This window comes from Melopsittacus undulatus, chromosome 4 (assembly GCF_012275295.1).
Source record: "Melopsittacus undulatus isolate bMelUnd1 chromosome 4, bMelUnd1.mat.Z, whole genome shotgun sequence".
Taxonomy (NCBI): domain Eukaryota; kingdom Metazoa; phylum Chordata; class Aves; order Psittaciformes; family Psittaculidae; genus Melopsittacus; species Melopsittacus undulatus.
In genome coordinates, this window is record NC_047530.1 from 11,675,483 (window position 1) to 11,693,052 (window position 17,570).

Genomic DNA, 17,570 nt, shown 5'->3' on the forward strand with positions numbered 1-17,570 from the left:
TGGTATGGAAAACCACAAAGATATTCACAGCTGCTCAAGCAAAACTGAACATAAGCTCATCAAAGCAAAGCTTGAAGGTGAGGTCCAAAAGTGGTTTTGTTCTATCTGGATTAACTTTCAGGACTATAGAAACACTCTGAATGACATTAGGAAGCACTTTTTGTATGCACTTTGAAAACATGCACAAGAAAATGTCAAGGCAATTCAACACAAAGGGTTTCATGGCCTTTAGCACAAAATCCTGAATTTGCCTGTGTTCCTAAGATGATGCATGCTATGGTATACGAGTTTCCTAAATTATTTAATAAGCTTCAGGCTCCCCCTGTGACTGAACTCCATTTTATTGTTGAGCTTTTAATGAAAGCAGCTACGTGAGTTTTGATTATCTCCAAAGGATGACCAGGAAACGTGTACAAGGATGCTTTGAAATACAAACAATTGGAAGAATGTGGGTCACTAATTCCAAAGCCAAATCCAAAGCTGAGATACATTAATGTCAGAATATTCTTCATAGAGCTATTATTGAGATAGGAAAATATTCCTTATGAGCTGAAGACATTTTGGCAGACCATAGCATCTTCAGAAGCAAGTGACCAAATCTATGCGCTTCACCATGATGAAAGACACATAAGGTTGTCTTCATCCCTCAAATCAAGTGCTATTAGGATAGTTACAAAGAGAGGCTGTGTGCAACAGCGACCCTGAGAAATGGAAACTTCCTGTACTCTACTCTGCTTTTTTTCCATAAATGCTACACACGGGAGGATTTATGGTCTCCTGAGCTACATGAAAACATGTGTTCTGATGGTGTCACACATGATAGTTTTCTTGCTTATTAGTTTGAATGCATCCTCACCCCATGATTTAAATAAAAAATGTCTGCTACCAGTGACAGTAGCACCCAGCAGCTAACTCTACCCATAGTGCCAAAAGGGTCTCACAGATAAGGAGTTACACCTCTCGCTGACCATATTCCTCATCAACATTCAAGGACTGGCAACTGCTTGCTCCCAGACCCTGCCCCAGCACCCCTAGTGTCACCTTCCTTTCTCTGTGGTCCTGTTCTGCTCCAGGATGAAAGCCCACCTAAGCAGTATGGAAAGATAGTGTTTTCTGATTATCATACTCATGCTTAATATAATCTGTCTGGGCTACTGCTTTCTGTTTTGGTTTGGGACTCTTCTTGAAACAGGTATCTACAGTTTAAATGAAAATGTGTTCAGTACTAAGATGACCAGTATATAAACATTTTTAAAAATAATTCACTCTCTTCTTGTGAAACTTGGTAATAAAAATGTATTCAAGGCTGTACTACGTGATCTCCCCACAGCACAATAAGAATCTTCATGGCTACCATCACCCACAGAGTCCTAAACCTGTTAGGTTCCACCATGCTATGTTTGGCTTGACGCACTGAAGGTGCAACCTCTCCATTTGCATTTTAAGGGAAACAGTGGAAACAGCCATAGATCGAAAGGAGGCAGTATAAATTTGCTCATGGTAAGGGTCACAAAACGCACTTGTCTAATGTATGGACTCAGATCAGTAACAACTTTGAATGTTATGACACTGCACTCAAATCAGTACCTTTTTTTTTCCCCCTTAGAGGGCAAAATATGCTATAAACAAAGAGAATCCCTTTTTCAGACTTTAAAATTGTCTGGCTCTCAAATTAATTCAATAAAGTCTGATGGATTAAACAGGATCTACACTGTTCCCAACCCCACTGAGGCAGATTCTTATGCTCTTTGCTGCTAGACACCTACCGAAAGAGTATTCAATTTTTAATCCCTGATTGGTGGGCAATCACAAAAGATAGGGTAATTATTAACCCATGTTAAGGATAGTTTTCAGAGAAAGTTTCTCATTTCTCATTAACTTCTCAGTGACATATCAAACTCAAAGTTCACGTATGGGGCTGGTGTAGACTCTCACACTTTCAAGTATGCGGCACAGCTGTGCTGTGGGCAAGATGGGCACTGCCAGCAATGCTACTGCCAACAGCACAGATGCGGGCTTGCATATTAAGCAGTAGAGTTACTTGCATTAGGCAGCCCATTATTTTTGTCTGGGCAACAAGAGACAGAATTATCAAAGTGGCATCAAGATTAAGTTCCTAAATTTAAAAACTTAATTCTTATACGAATAACCACATTTCCATGATCAAGAACCTGTCTATCCCAAGACACATTCATATTTCAGTGGTGATGGTTTAGTGAGTATCCCACAGTGCTACAGCCTTCTCAGGATGGATCTTGAACAACAGATAGTGCACTCCTGTCACTACTGAATAAACTCATTTTCTTGTGATTTCTAAAACCTATTTATAAATGACTATATTTTCTCATACAAAATAATTACACAGTGACAAACTAATGACTGTAGCTGCAATCAAGACAACAAACCCAACCCCATTAAAGTACAGCATGTTGGAGCTTTGCTGCTCAGTCAATACTATGAACAAGTGATGTTGTCTTGGTAAATGAACTGAAAAAAACAAGGCTGCATTTTAAGCAACCTACATAAGTCTCTGAATAAATAGATCAAGAAGTAATAATGCGGTAAGACAAGCGCATGGTGCCAAAGCACATTTCTAAGGCAAGTGAACATACTGATTTTGCTTAACTTTTTGAGTACGAATGATTTTTTGTCAATAAATAACAGCTCAACTGTCAGATATGAATGCTTCAACAAACCATTTCTTAAATATTTCAGACAATTGCTCCATGAGAGGAAAAGAAATAGCCACTAGATGTTTAATGAAGTTCTCAAAATGTAAATGTGATGTTTTAAATCACCTCAAAACACAGATGGATTTCAGAAGGTTTCTCCTTTGCTTATTGAAAGACAATATGATTTGTATTCCATTTAAACATATGTATGTTTTCAGAGAATAAATGTCTAGCAGAGTAAGGATGGATGAAGCAGCTGTCTATAGGAACAAGCAGCTGTCTATAGGAACAAATCACTCTCATCCCAACAATTTCTAATTTTTGTGACGTGCATTATCTGACAAAAGTGCATAGTTAGTATACATTAGCTAGCATGTTCTGATTTAGCTACAAACACCCCTCACTTAGGAACAAGCAAAACCTGTGATTAAGGAACTGCCAACCTAATTGCATTACTAAAAAAAAAGAAAGATAAATCTCATTTACCATCTCATCTCCAAACTCCAGCTAAAATTTGCATTAGCACAGGACTTTAAAAATGAAGAAATCCTTCCCAGCCTTAGTTGGATGAACAGAGACAGTACCTCACTGTGGAGCAGAAACAGGTTCTGATTCATTATGGCACTGTTTTTGGATTTTTTTTTGTATTTTTAAAAAGGATTTTTTCCCTAAAGTACATTCATCTGTTTCAGGAAGAACAGATTAATGGTGAGAGACAATGACAATATGACCAGTAAAAAAAAAACCCAAGTATCTAGCAGACATCTGTAATCCCTAATCTATTACAGACACAAAGGTAAGACTATACAAAGGTAGTAGCTGGTTTTGCAGAAAGCTAGAGACAGGAGCCAAGGGAGCATCCCAGCAAAAGGGAGCCCTAATGTGCAGAGTTCTCAACACTGTGGTCTGTCCTGAACCAGCATCCCTTAGGCAATCATTAGGGCTGCTCACAGGGAGTAATACTGGCAAAGTCTCAGCTTTGATCATTGGTAAGCAGTCAATTCATCTCATTTTTAGTTTTTACACCTAAAGATCTGCAGCACTCATTTTTAAAAGCACTCATTAACAGTGCTAGCCCACGCAGACCTCAACAGTTTCAGTTCGTGCACCACCTAGACATCCATTAAACCTGAGTGGCCTAAGAAACAGGTCAGGAAGCTTGGAAGACAAATATTGCTTTTACAGATTGCCAGAACTACTCATCTCAGAACAAAGTAGATAAATAAGGGACATGACAGCTTTCTTTGCCAACCAAGAGCACTTCCATTTGTAATCAAAAATTTGAGAGAATACTCAGTACTTGGCTGACAGAAAAAAACCCACTAACTGGGCTTTTTTCACCATGAAGTATTGTACAGTGAAACTCCATATTCTTGTTGGAGTTTGGTAGCCCTTGGAGCCTAAGTTCTTCTGCCATGCTCTTTTATTCTGCTGAGAGCTGTCTCTGCCTTCCCATCACCTGGCTACAGCACAGAGTTTGAAGATAACTTGCCCATGAAACAAGATGCAAAGTCCGTGGAAATGAAGAGATAGACGTCTGAGGACGGTGGTTAAACGGAAATACTGCACAGAAAAGTCCAGCATGGGGGTGGCAGTACCTGTTCTCAGTCACATAGGGTGACCAGGTGAAGCATCTCTGAGGGTGAATCTTGATGCTGCCTTTAGATATACAGAAGGAAAATCAATTTACTAAAGCAAGCTCTAATAGCAGTGAGTATTTCTGACCAGTCTCTATGTTTCACTTTCATGAAATTATCTCGGAGGAATGCTGAGAATATGAGTTCATTACAGCCCATGAAGTAAGACACAGAAGTATCCTACTAATATAGGAATAATGCAGCAAATCTATCTTTAGACCAGGTCTTGAACATGCAAGAATAAAGAAAACATAAGGGAACATATGGAACAGTCACAGGGAAAGAGGTGAAGGTAATTCAGTGAACAATATTTATTCAGTGGGTCAAACAGCTCTTTTCTGGCACTATTTAGTTCTGGAACACTTGATGGTGTCAGGAATAGTGTTCTTGAAGCTAATTCTGTCTGCGTGCATGGATGCCACATACGAAGGGAGGTGCTCACCGTCCACATGCAGTGGTAGGGGTGAACTCACCAACATGAGATGATCTGAGGATCAAAAGTGCAAATAGGCCAAATGAAACTCAACCAGTTCAGGGAAGAAACGTATGTTAGAGAATGAAAAATGTCATGGTTGAGGGTCAGCCTTTGCCCCAGACACCTTCCATCTCAATTCCCCTTTGGGTTGCACCTCTCCTTCAGTGCCCATGGCTTGTCTACAGCGCTCATAAACTCCTGGGATAATGGGCCTACACCTTGAGCAGGTGCAGCTATTGCTAAATTTTATCCTGATATCCTAACATATTTTATTAGGGTACCTGGAATATACTATGCAATTTATTTATGATTCTCAGGCATTGATGCTGCTCTAAAATTATCTTCACTAAAGAGGAAGCATCCTTCATCAGAATTAAATTTCTGTAATGCTCAAAGGCCTTTTGAAATATTTATTTATGCTATATTTTACTATGACAAAAAGCTAGCTGCATACCAGTCACACAACTGGTACGTGTCATGAATTTGCCTAAGGACATATGCAATAAATTTTAAGTAGATAATTTTCGAAGTTTCATTGCTCACTTTCTCTGTGAGTTTTCATTATTTCATTACCGCAAATCCTTTAATATTTCTACTATTTCTGAACAACTGTATGGCATCATACGGAATCAACATTAACAAGGAAACCACTGCTGTCATTTACAGAGGTTTTTAGCAGTCTTACATTACAGAAATTTATATAAAGAGAGCAGAGTAATGCAAAATATTTCTTGGCAATCATATTTTTCATTTTAAACCTGGACCTGATCAATGTCAAAACCCTGACTGCCTGCTGTTTGCATTCTACATTTGCAACTACACAGCAGCAGTGTGAAAAAGCAGCCATGAATATACACATCCCATCTTATCTGCTCTTCTGCTGTTTGTACTGTAACTGGAGCATGTTTTCATCAAGGGCCCAGCTTCTGCTGGAAGGGTGCCCACACAAGGCTCGACAGTTTAAAGAAAAGTATATCCTTGTTGGGATGGTGCAGATGATTCGTGCAGTTCAGCCACTCCACCTGAGGCTCTGTTTCAGCGCGTGCATAGAAAGGGACTCAACTCTACTACAAGGGTTTAAATGTAGTAAAAGGCAAATAACTCATGTACTAAAACAAATTCCTCCAGCATGAGCAATTTCTCTCTCTAAATTGCTCTTCAGCTCACTCCATTTTCTCCGGCATCTTTCGTAAAGTTTGACTGATACACTGCATTTGTCAGCAATAATCAATTCATACTGCAGATTTTTCTGCTGAGACAGAATATATGGAAGTTGAGTGTGATCACCATACTAAGGTTACAGTGTGGTTCTTGATTTTGGCATTTTTTTTCACTACAGGGAAATGTGCAACAAAAGCCTCACATTATGTCAATGTCCCTGCTTCAAGCAGAAGAGCTCCTACCCATGCAGGATTTGCCCTTTAGTTAATTACCACTTTGCCACGTCTCTGGCTCCTGCAGTGGATAAATACACACAGAGAAACGTATACATGTACCTGAGGCAACCTGAAGAGAAAGTTTAGATATTGCCCAAAAATGAGAAGTACCCCAGGAAGGCGTTCCACAGAGCTTGCTGTGAAGGAAGGGAATTTCCAGGTCCGTGTTTTGTGATTTTAAAAATTTGATTCATGTGATCCTGCCCTTCCATTTTTATCTGTAATTAAATCTTTCTCCTTGACCAGTCCACATGCTTTCATGACACTTGTGGGACCCTCTTTGCCTGCTGTACCTCTCTTGCCCATCAGATCTCGCCAAAATGAAGATAACCAGGGTTTAGAAATCACAGCCAGTAACTTCAGGCCATTCTTGCATATCTTGTTTCCTTAAGAAACCAGACTGAAAAATTAGTATGAATTAGATATTAAAATCAGTAATGAAGTAGCAGAAGTTCATGCTTATACAACAAAAATCAAACCAAGGCAGTCCCAACAGGCAGTAATTGCTTGGATCAAATGAATATGTTAGATTTTGCATGCAAATTTTTTTGCAAAGAAAGGGAGTTTAGTCCACGATTTGTGGTAATGTGAACAGACACAGCTCTGTGTGGGATGTTTTCTGTTAGCATATACAGAAAATAAAGCCCTTGGCCTCCAAAACAAGTCACTTCGGAGGTACACAGAACAACTCAGACCAGAGGAAAAGGGTACAGTCAGAAGCATATTCAGGATCAAAGTCAGAACATCAAGACCTGACAGAAAAAGATGTGTTTATGTGTATAACTCTCAATTTTGTCAGTAATCAGTAATGACAGTAATGTAATCAGTAGAATTTTTTTCAGCATTATATATAATCATTTGCCTAACCTATCTGAAGTTTGGGAGACATAACCATTTTTATATAGTACCAAAAGACTTTGGTACTACTAACTCAAGTTAGAACCCTCAGGTTGCTATTTTGAAAAATCTAGCTGGTCTTGTACAGAATAAACACAGGAGGTATCAGTATTGTAAACAGAAAATTGTCAAACAGAACTATTGCTTTTCTAAGTCAATTTACCAAACCCAAGAAACTCAGTGAGAAATGTGCCTGTGCATGTTGCACTCGTTTTTTACCAGTCTCTCTCTGTCTCACTTCACAAGTGCAGACATAACAAGAGAAAAGCAAAGCCTTATTCAGGCTTCCAAAACGAAATGCTTCTCTAGAGAAGAAGGCTTAAATTTTTCCATGAAAACAACATTAAAAATATTCCAGTATACATTTGAATTTTCAATTCTCTCACTCATTTCCTCCCCTGAAATTACTACAGATGTATTTTTTTAATGGTTCTGAATACAATTTTTGTATACATTTTGATGTATAGCTAATTTTATATGTTCTATAGCAAATCGAATGAAAATATCCAGCTTGAAGCCATTTTTCCCTTCACAGTAGATTGTGTGATGATAGCATCATGATCCTGATAGAAAGAACATCTGGAAAATTGCTACCCATCAGGTGGGGGCCATAAGTGTGCTAAAATAAACAAATTTTGATAAGTGACTTTCATTCTAAATACTTCAGTGAGTAATGATTTCCACTCATCTATTTCCATTTTCACTCTATAGGCAGTAAAATGACACTTCTCTATTCTTGTGGCTCCCTCTTCAGCTGACAGGACCTTCCCTCTCCCTTTTGACTTTCTTGGCTTCCCTGATACACCATTAAACCAAGCTCCACTTTTTTTCTCAAATAACTTTACTGTGACAGTGCTTCTCAACAGCTCTTCAACCAATGCTTAAAAAGCCAAGTTTCTCCTGTGTCCTTCTTTCCCACCATTAAATTATACTCTTGTGTCTGAGACATGCCCTTATTTTAACTCTTGTGACAAGAGAGGTGACAAGAAGCAGGATCTGACAGAAAGGTAACGCTGTTCTGGTCATTCATACAGGGTGGAGTATGGCAGCCAGATTCCATGAACATTAAGAAAATTAAAGCAAGCCTCAGAGAAAGAGCACTGGAGAGAAAGATGGTCTAACAAAGGCAATAGGCCATGCAATGGTCTGGGTTATTGAGTACCACCAAGAGAAGGATGGACTTTGAGCCCTAATTCACTGCAACACACATATCCATGTGGCCAAGAGCTGTATTCACAAAATGCAAACATGTCAAAGTCCTTGTATTTTTAATATAATACGATCCCTTTTGGTGACTGCAAGAGACAATGTACAGCCTTTAGGGATCCAGAAGGTAACTGAACTTTTTCTGTCAGGTAAAGGCTGTGTACTCACTGCATAGAATATTGTCCTGCAGAAGACTCTGTAAAACCTGTCCATGACAAGGTCCTTGTATTTTTAATATAATACCATCCTTCTTGGTGACTGCAAGAGACAATGTGAGGCCTTTAGGGGTCCAGAAGGTAATTAAACTTGCTCAGTTAGGTAAAGGCTGTGTACTCACTGCATGAAACATAATCCTGCAGAAGACGCTGTAGAACCTCTCCATGACAAGCCAGAAATTTCCATGAGAAGACCACATATGTAACAATTCCTTAGAGGGATGGGGCCGGATGCATAGTGCATAGCTGTGCCATCTCCTCAGGACATGCTTGAGGGCTCTGAGGGTTACTGAAGCACACGAACAGCAGCTCTCACTCACTCAACAAGTAAACTCTATGGCCACTTAGTTACCACCTCCTTTTTTTAAAGTTATTTGTCATTGTTCAGTAAAGGAAGAGCACGGCCATGCACACTGCTTGGTGGCTAGATGCTTCATCACAGCAGGCTTGGCACATATTGCAGCTTAGCATCCTCAAATCCAATTAAAACCCAGCACTGGAAACCACTATCCATGTGCTGCATGGATAGAAATGCAGACAAGAGACTGTGTTTGTTAAAAAATAACATTAAGCACAGCATGAATCCCCAAAAGGCAACAACAGGAGTGTCTAGGCTTAAGTAGAAAGCAAAGTGCTCTAAATAATTCCTTTTCCTTCCTGATTCTCCCAGGAGGGAGCATTCATCACACAATACCATGCCACCAGGACAAACTTGACTGAACAAACTGCTGCGAACCATCAGAGAGAAAGAAGTACATGCAGTTCATACCTTTAAATAAAGGGGTAGTGGTAGAGCTACAAAACAATCTTAATGAAAGATAGATAGATAGACAGATAGATATAAACATACATATAAATGCAGTGATTCTTGCAGATTTTCAACTCCTTAAATTTATTAGTTTTGTTCTTAAAACAGTTTTTTGATGTTACAAAGCAACCACAGAATCCTGAAGGTCCTGAGAGCAAAACAACTGCTCCTGGCACCCATGGTGAAATAGTTCGTACCTCAGTGTAAATAGAACCAAGTTATTCTCATGGCATACACTGCCTTCAGTGTGGCACAGCTCCTTTACTTCAGCACCTCTGTTACACCTGCTTTCTGTCTGCATTATACCTCTTCAGTAATTTCTATTGACAGCAAAACTTCGCAAAACTCTGCTTGGCTGAGCTCATCAAGGCAGAGATATCTCCAGATCTACAATCTCACTATAGCCAACCAGTGGAAATACTTTCCTGTTGTTATAACACTGTATAATCTAATTACGTCTAGCAGAACAATTTGTACTTAAGGAAAATCCCTAGTTGGCCACATTCCATTATACTTTGCCCTTTTAGAGTTTCAGTATTCATTTTAAAGTTTGATTTCATTATTAAGCACATCCTTTGCGTTGCTTTCTACAATCACCAGGCAAATACGGAAATGGAGCTAAACCACTCTACACCTCACAAGAAGCTCTTGTTTCTATAAAATGGTATGAGAAATATTGACAATATTTCAGACTTTAACAATTCAACAGAAAATTCAGCCAGCATAAACCTGCTATCAACTAAGTATTCCCCAAATACTGCCTGATTTCTTTCTCAAGTGAAGCTGAAATGTACAGGTAAAGAGGAAGAGATGCCTGCACTCTGATTTTATCATTCTTAATGCAAAAACCATTTACTGATCAGATAAAGGTAATGGTGTTAATCGAATCAGAAGCAGATACTAACGAATTGACTCACTACATAGCCCACTGGCAGTGTTTTGCAAAGCATTAGAAGATTGAAACAAAGATTAAGAGCAGTCACTTTTTACAATAGTACCATGCTGAGCTGCAGGCTGCTGCTCTGACCTGGAAATCCTGCTGTCCTGCTTCTGTAATGAATCTGGCACAGGCATGAGCGTGTTTTCTGCCACTCCTGACAGATGCTCATCCCAACTTTTATTGTTAAATAAAAACTCTAGTAAAGCCCAATTAAAAATACTAGCTAGTATTGGTAGGTGTCAAAAAAACCCCAAACCCTAAACGTTTAATTATCACCCTTGTTTCAGGGGGGATTACTGCAATAATGGATGAGTGTCCAGATGGCTCACTAGATTCTAAATCACCCACTTTAAATGTGGCTTCAGACAGACAAAAGGAAATATTTTGATTAGCCTGACAGAGACTGTTCTCAAGGAAATCAAAGGAAAGTAACTCTAGATAATTAGATAAATAGATAATTAAAAGTGAATTAAAATGAAACAGGAAAAAGCAGCTAAAAATCCTAATGCAATTATTTTCATTATATATTCTTTTACTTCAGCAAATTCTGTTTTTAATTGAGTAATTCTTCTCACTACTGGAAATAATGGAAGTGATTTGTGCCCAATGATGCAAACAGTTGCATAAACATGCATTAAAATTCACCCATTTTCATTTCAAATTAGTTAGATTCAGGCAGAGACAAACTAAGTGAAGGGGAGCCAGCACCATCCAGGTATCAAAGCCCTTTCCTTGACATGTCCCAGTCGACTCCACAACTACCACAAAAGTTATACAAGCAAAACCCCCATCTACTCAGAATAAATAACATGCTCAAATTGTATATTTATTTTACTGCTTACAAAGCTCATCCCAGGAGGAGATCCATGGGACAACAGGATACTTTCTGCACTCACATTTTCAAAAATACATGTCTCAAGGATCTGTCTTAATCCCCTATCTCTTTCTCCCTGCACAAACTATTATTTCAGGCACAGAATAACCAAAAATATACTTACTAGATCAGTCAGTTGTGACATTATTTAGATAAAAATAAGCTCAACATGAGTAGGCAGCAAAATGTCTTCAATTCAATTGCAGCAGGTCTAGGTTGGTAGCAGGAGATGGGAGTGTGTGCCTGTGAGCTGGGATGGTGGGAACACTGTGACCTTGGCATGGCACAGCACAGCATGGCATGGCACAGACTTCTCTGCCAGTGCATACCTCTGCCAGAGCAAGGCTGGCAGGCCAACTTGTAGACATGACTCCGAGGTGGATGTTGTGGCTAAGGTGACCTTGAGAAAGCTTAGCAATGCCAAAACCTGACTGTCAGTGTCAATCTCTGGCACACTTGTGGGCAGGCTCTAGACAGGATTGCAAAGAAGTGTTATGGATTTACATTCTTCTGCCTTCATATCATAAAATCGTGTGATTTTGTATGTCTTTGCTGTAGGAAAGTGCAACTGCAAACAAAGATCACTTTGTTCTGTGAAGGAGAGCAAGCAGAGGTGTTGCCATTTAATGAAAGTTTCAGCAATGCACAGATTGGTTCTTTCCTTTTAATTGACTATTAGAACTCAAGCTCTGTAGTAACAACCTTCCAAGAAGACAGATGATATTTTCCTTTGAAAATTGTTAAAGGGAAAATGAACAGAGATGGCTATGCTAATTTAACAATTCCTCTGCAGGTGGGCTGGTTCCCCACTTAGCAGTGCCAATTCCCATTGAAAAGTTCACAGTGAGTCTATGAAGACACAAGCATGATCAGCTTTAACGTGGTCAAGAAAGACACCTCATTTCTCAAGGATCACCACGAATTTCTGCAGGAAAGCTACAGCTGTCCCTATATTTATCTATTTACATGGAAGGGCTAATAAAAGATATATATATATACAGAGAGATAAAAAGTTTAATTTTGCTGCAGGTTTCTTTCATGTCATCTTTCCAGCATACCTTGAGCCACAGCCTCAGAAAACCCTTTGAGGCACAGCACTTTAATCTCTGTGTTTCACTATGCCAATGTGCAAATTAGTTTCCAGGATCTGCAAGCAGCAGAGGACTACTTCTGCAAGATGGCAGCCAACCTTTCAGAAGGAGGACAAACAACTCTGACTCACAGAGGACGAAAAGGGGAAGAGGAAAAAATAAAGTAAAAAAAACGTAAAAATAAAATAATAATAAAAATCCCCGTGGCAGTTCTCACAGAATTCAGCATACTCAAAAGGCACATCTTGCACAAATTAAGTTTCTTCTTTACCTGCCTAATTCCTAAGCGATAGGCAAGGATGCGGTCCACAGCGTTGGGGTTCATCTGTGTCCACTGCAGGCTGTAGGAATACACGCGGGGTCTGTTCTGCCACAGTGGGTTGTAGGTGTCATAGTAGAACTCAGGAGCGTAGGCTTTGCCTGTAGGAGACAAGAACAAAAATTGGGAAAACAAAGAAACCAGAGATAATTAGGCAGCCAGTTTTGGAGCCAAGTGTTGAAACACAGCCTGCAAACACCCTCTTACCCCTATGTCTTCAGTCATTTTGTTAAATATCTTCTTCTAAAAATTGCATGGAATTATTTGCCTCCATCGGCTTTTTTAAAGGATTCATGGTAACAGCTTTCCGTTATCGTTAACTCACTCCTCAGTGGCATCCATGGCTCAGGTGTGGGCATAAGAGGAAAAAACCTGTGCGAGTTCCTAGCAAAAGTGAGCCGGAGTGATGTAACATGCCTCTGGACTCATTTTTCATGGCTCAGCTGACTGAAATACAGATATTAAACCAATCTGCACTACATTGGTAGACTCAGTGACAGCTGCTGTACCTGACACAAATATTATGAAATTACATCCATGAGCTGGAAATACAAGATGGGTATTTCCAGCAGCTGCTGCCTTCATGACATCTTCTCCTCTCCCACTTCCCAAGTGAAAATTCACACAAGCCATCCTTCATAACGCCATGATGCACATGCTATTCCAATACATTATTTAGCTGAACATACTAATGTGCACAACATAGGAAAATGGCATCTCACAGGGCATGTTTGGTATATGAGTGTTTCATCAGAATTTTATTATAGCCTTCACCCCATATAAATAGGGAAAACCTAAGGATGATTTCCCAAACATGTCCCAGAACATTGCTTGATTTCACTAAACTTGAGTTCCCTTTGACTTAAACCCATGAATACTAGTGACACCTTTGCATGCAAATTGCCTTTGTGCCTCTAGAGTGACTTGTCTATAATATCAAAAATGACACAGAGTGACCAAGCTCTTCACCTAGCCATGTGTAAGTAGTGGTATCTGAGATGCAGGAGGGTAGCTGAGCCATGTAGACTGGGTGGGATATATGACACAAGAGTTATAAGAAACCCAGAACCTGCTAGAGCCATAGCTGGAGCTGTGTGTACCATCCTAGAGCATCTGTACCACTAGGCACCTCTGTACAAGAAAATAAATTGAGTCCATAAAGGCTACAAGCAGATGTGTTAGGTTCAAGGGTGTCAGCAAAAGCCTTTGAGGGAACTTGACTCCACTGAAATATGCAATTCCAATATATCTGAAAAAATGTCAGAGGATTTGTCCTAATAGAAAGTCAAACAATGTTAGAATACATACTACTATGTCTTAAAGAGGCGGACAGTTTTCTATTTTTACATCATTTTGCATTGATTATTTTTTTTTTAGCATATCATACCAACCACACAGCATTGCTGTGCCAAAATATTTGGATTGACTTGAAATGAGTTTTAACAACTGGATTTACGGGAAGCATTGTTAACCGCCAGGTTTTGCACTGACTGATACAAACAGGAACAGAATCCCAAGGCAAAGACAGACAAAAAAAAAAAATGTGTGCAGCCCTGAGGAAAAGAACTTGGTGGTACTGGTGGATGAAAAGCTGGACATGACCCATCAGGGTGCACTCACAGCCCAGAAAGCCAACCATATCCTGGGCTGCATCAAAAGACACGTGACCAGCAGGTGGAAGGGGGTTATCCTGCACCTCTACTCTGCTCTTGTGAGACCTCACTTGGAGTATTGTGTGCAGTTCTGGAGCCACCAACGTAGAAGAGATGTGAAGTCAGTCCAGAGGATACAACGAAGATGTTCTGAGGGCTGGAGCACCTCTCCTATGGAGACAGGCTGAGAGAACTGAACTCCTCAGCCTGGGGAAGAGAAGGCTCCAGGGAGACTTTAGCACAGCCTTCTAGTACCTAAAGGGGCTGACAAGAAAGCTTGAAAGGGACTTTTTACAAGGGCATGTAAGGAGAGGGCAAGGGGTAATGCATTTAAGCTAAAAGAGCAGGGAGTTAGACTGGATAAAAGAAAGAAATTCTTTGCTGTAATGGTGGTGACACACTGGGCCAGGCTGCCCAGAGAAGCTGTGGACGCCCCATTAAAGGAAACTTTCAAAGCCAGGTTGGATGAGGCTTTGAGCAACATGATCTACTTCAAGATGTCTCTGCCCATTGCAGGGGAGTTGGACTAGATGGCTTTTAAATGTTCCTTCCAAACCAAACTATTCTATGATCCTATGGTGGGACAGGTATATCCTTTCCCTGTCCATCTCTGTCTCCTTTTTTTGGAGTTTCTCTGCTTTGAGCTTAATACTATTAGAAACAGAATGGAGGCAAACACAGACCAGTTTTGCTGTGTTAAATGCTACATTTTGTCACTTGAACTGTGCAAAAAAGGGACCAAACATGGGAAACGAAAACATTTGCAGATGTTATCCTCCCATGAACATCTAAAAGAGACTAGTCATTAGAGAAAAATAAAAGTAGAATAAGGTCCTTCCACCTCCCCAAACTTATACCTCTGTCCTCCTCCTATTTCTGCAAGGATTTTGTCAGTGCGAGTAATTATGAAATGCAGTGAAAAGCACAGGAAAATCTCCCAGGAATACGTGGTCTGCCTGCTCATGTTGACCTAGGAGAGAGGTATACCTTCATTACTCACCTCCTTTAATTCAGATGTTAGGAGCTTGTGGCAAAATGCAAACTGTACTTAGGTATTTTCTCCTCAAAACTTCTCTCATCTACAAGTGCAAATCAACATGGATGGGGAGGCATTTTGACCTAGAAGCCTGAGAATTTCAATCAGAAGGGTAGTGAGAAGAGGGGAAAAGTGCATTTAAAAAAAATAAAAATGAAAGGGACAAAGCAAAAATCATGTGAATATATACCAGTCTTGTAGTTATTGATCAAGCTTTTATCTTTGGGTGTGTTATCCCCTTGAGCCATGCTTTTCTTTTCAAAGAATGAAAAGCCCTTTTAGCTAAGATACCTTTTGCCAATTGCTTAGGGGAAGGTGCACATTCAGCTAGGCCAGACTAAAGCAGATATGCTAATGCTGAAGTGGCAAACAACAATACTCTGAGGGAAAGAAGCAAAGCAAAACTGCTGTTTTAAAAAATGAAATGTAAGATAAATGAAAAGAGGTTCAGTGGTCGATAAGATTTGTTTTCTTTATTTACGTACAGTGGGAATAACGGAGAAAAGCTCATGCAGAACGCAAATTATAATCTTCCCCCTCCTACTGCAGGTGGACATAATGGCATCTCTGGGGGTCTACAGAAAGGATCCATAATTAGGTGCATGTCACAATATGGGCACTTGAACAACACAGTCCCTTTTTGAGAAATAATGAGGACCCATGAAGAGTTGCATTATTCTAAATCCCTCCTAACAGAAGAGCTTTCTGGCATGAATAGAGATACTGAAAATTTAACAACACAACATTCAGACATTAATGTGCAAACTGTAGAAGTACAACAAAGCTGGGCAGTGTTTGAGAACACACAAAAAGGAGACATTGCCTTCAGGGACATGGGAGCTATGAGACATGTCAGCAGTCTGCCTGGGCTTGTCAGGTATTACCCAACAATATGACCATTTGCTCTGACTCTGGAAAACACTGCAAGCCTGACACCACCCAACCGCGATGCTTCCATAGGCAATGCTGCCTCCAAAGATTATCCTCTACTACAGAAATGAAGAGATGATGAAGGACGTAACAGACCTAGCAACAGCACTTGGCTTAGCATGACTTGAGGGTGGGGAAGCAGCAGCTTTCTTGGAAACCACCTGCAAGTGCAAGTCAGCTCTGCAGCCAGCTTCAAGCCCTTGGCCATGTCTGAAAGAGGTTATCACATGTTCACTACCGGCAAAGATGTCTCAAGCATGCAGCATGTGGAGCTGCTCTCCCTCATATCCCAGCCAGGCATTTCATAGGGGTGCCAGTTCCACCTTGATCTCCCTTTCTTCCTACAGCTCTGTCAGGCTCACTTTTCAAAAGCAAAACCCCTTGTTTTTTTCCACATACATGATACATTTCCCTGGCTCACACCATTTGCCCTTTTTAAGCACAGGCAGCAAAAATGGCCTTCCTTTCCCTTCCTTCAGCTTTTGCAGCATTCAAGAATTTATTAAAACATTTCAAACTTTAAACTTACAGGAGGCAGATTTAAATCAGCTGTAAGGAAGAAGTTAGAAGTTCTTTCCTGTGAGGGTGCTGAGGCACTGACACAGGTTGCCCAAAGAAGCTGTGGCTGCCCCATCCCTGGCAGTGTTTAAGGCCAGGTTGGACAGGGCTTGGAGAAATCTGGTCTAGTGGAAGGTGTCCCTGCCCATGGCAGGGGGTTGGAACTGGATGGTCTTTAATCATCTAAATCTCTTCAGTGTTCTGCCTGCCCTGGGACCAAACCTTGTGAGACTTCAGCTAACTGGAGGTTGCAGCGACGAGCTGACTGCTCCTCTGTTGCCCATCGAAGGGGGTTTTGGTACACTGGCGGGAAGCCCAGCTCTATGCTGATTCAGGTATATGGGGGAAAATGGTGAAACTCTTCCCAGTCCTCAGGAGTGTGCTGGTGAGAGGAGCAGTGTGCTGTGGCCATCAGCTGAGGGACAAAGACAGGGTAGCTTCTGCAGGCAGCTTCCTCGAATCCAGGAGCACTGCATCTCTGAAAAGGGCAGCCTCTCACTGAGATGCTACTCCAGCAGGTCCCGAGGGAGAAGAGTTTAATGCTATGGTATTTTTGTGTTTGTTAAGGCAATCTGAACTCAGGTTTAGAGCTCCATTAACATGTACTAGTTTTAATTAATCCCTCCCTCTGTGCTCACACTGCTGGAATCCAAGTAATTGTGATGCCTGGGGCTTTGCCAGGGAGACAATACACTGCAGAGTTTGATGTGGAGTGCATTGTTTGTTTTCATTTCTATCATTAACAAAACAATTTTTTTTATCTACTCAATATGTGTCATGTGCAAAATAAAGAAGGTTGGGAATGCACACACAGGGAGAGTGGG

The 17,570-nt window shown here is 40.5% G+C and overlaps 1 protein-coding gene across 1 annotated transcript in view; it reads right to left on the reverse strand.

The window, feature by feature from the left end:
* MDGA2 (MAM domain containing glycosylphosphatidylinositol anchor 2) overlaps positions 1 to 17,570 on the reverse strand; it is a 361,344-nt gene that overhangs the window by 38,224 nt on the left and 305,550 nt on the right. Inside the window, exon 11 of the mRNA XM_034062525.1 lies at positions 12,523 to 12,671. Coding sequence (XP_033918416.1) covers positions 12,523 to 12,671 — 149 coding nt within the window. The remainder of the gene's footprint in view (positions 1 to 12,522; positions 12,672 to 17,570) is intronic.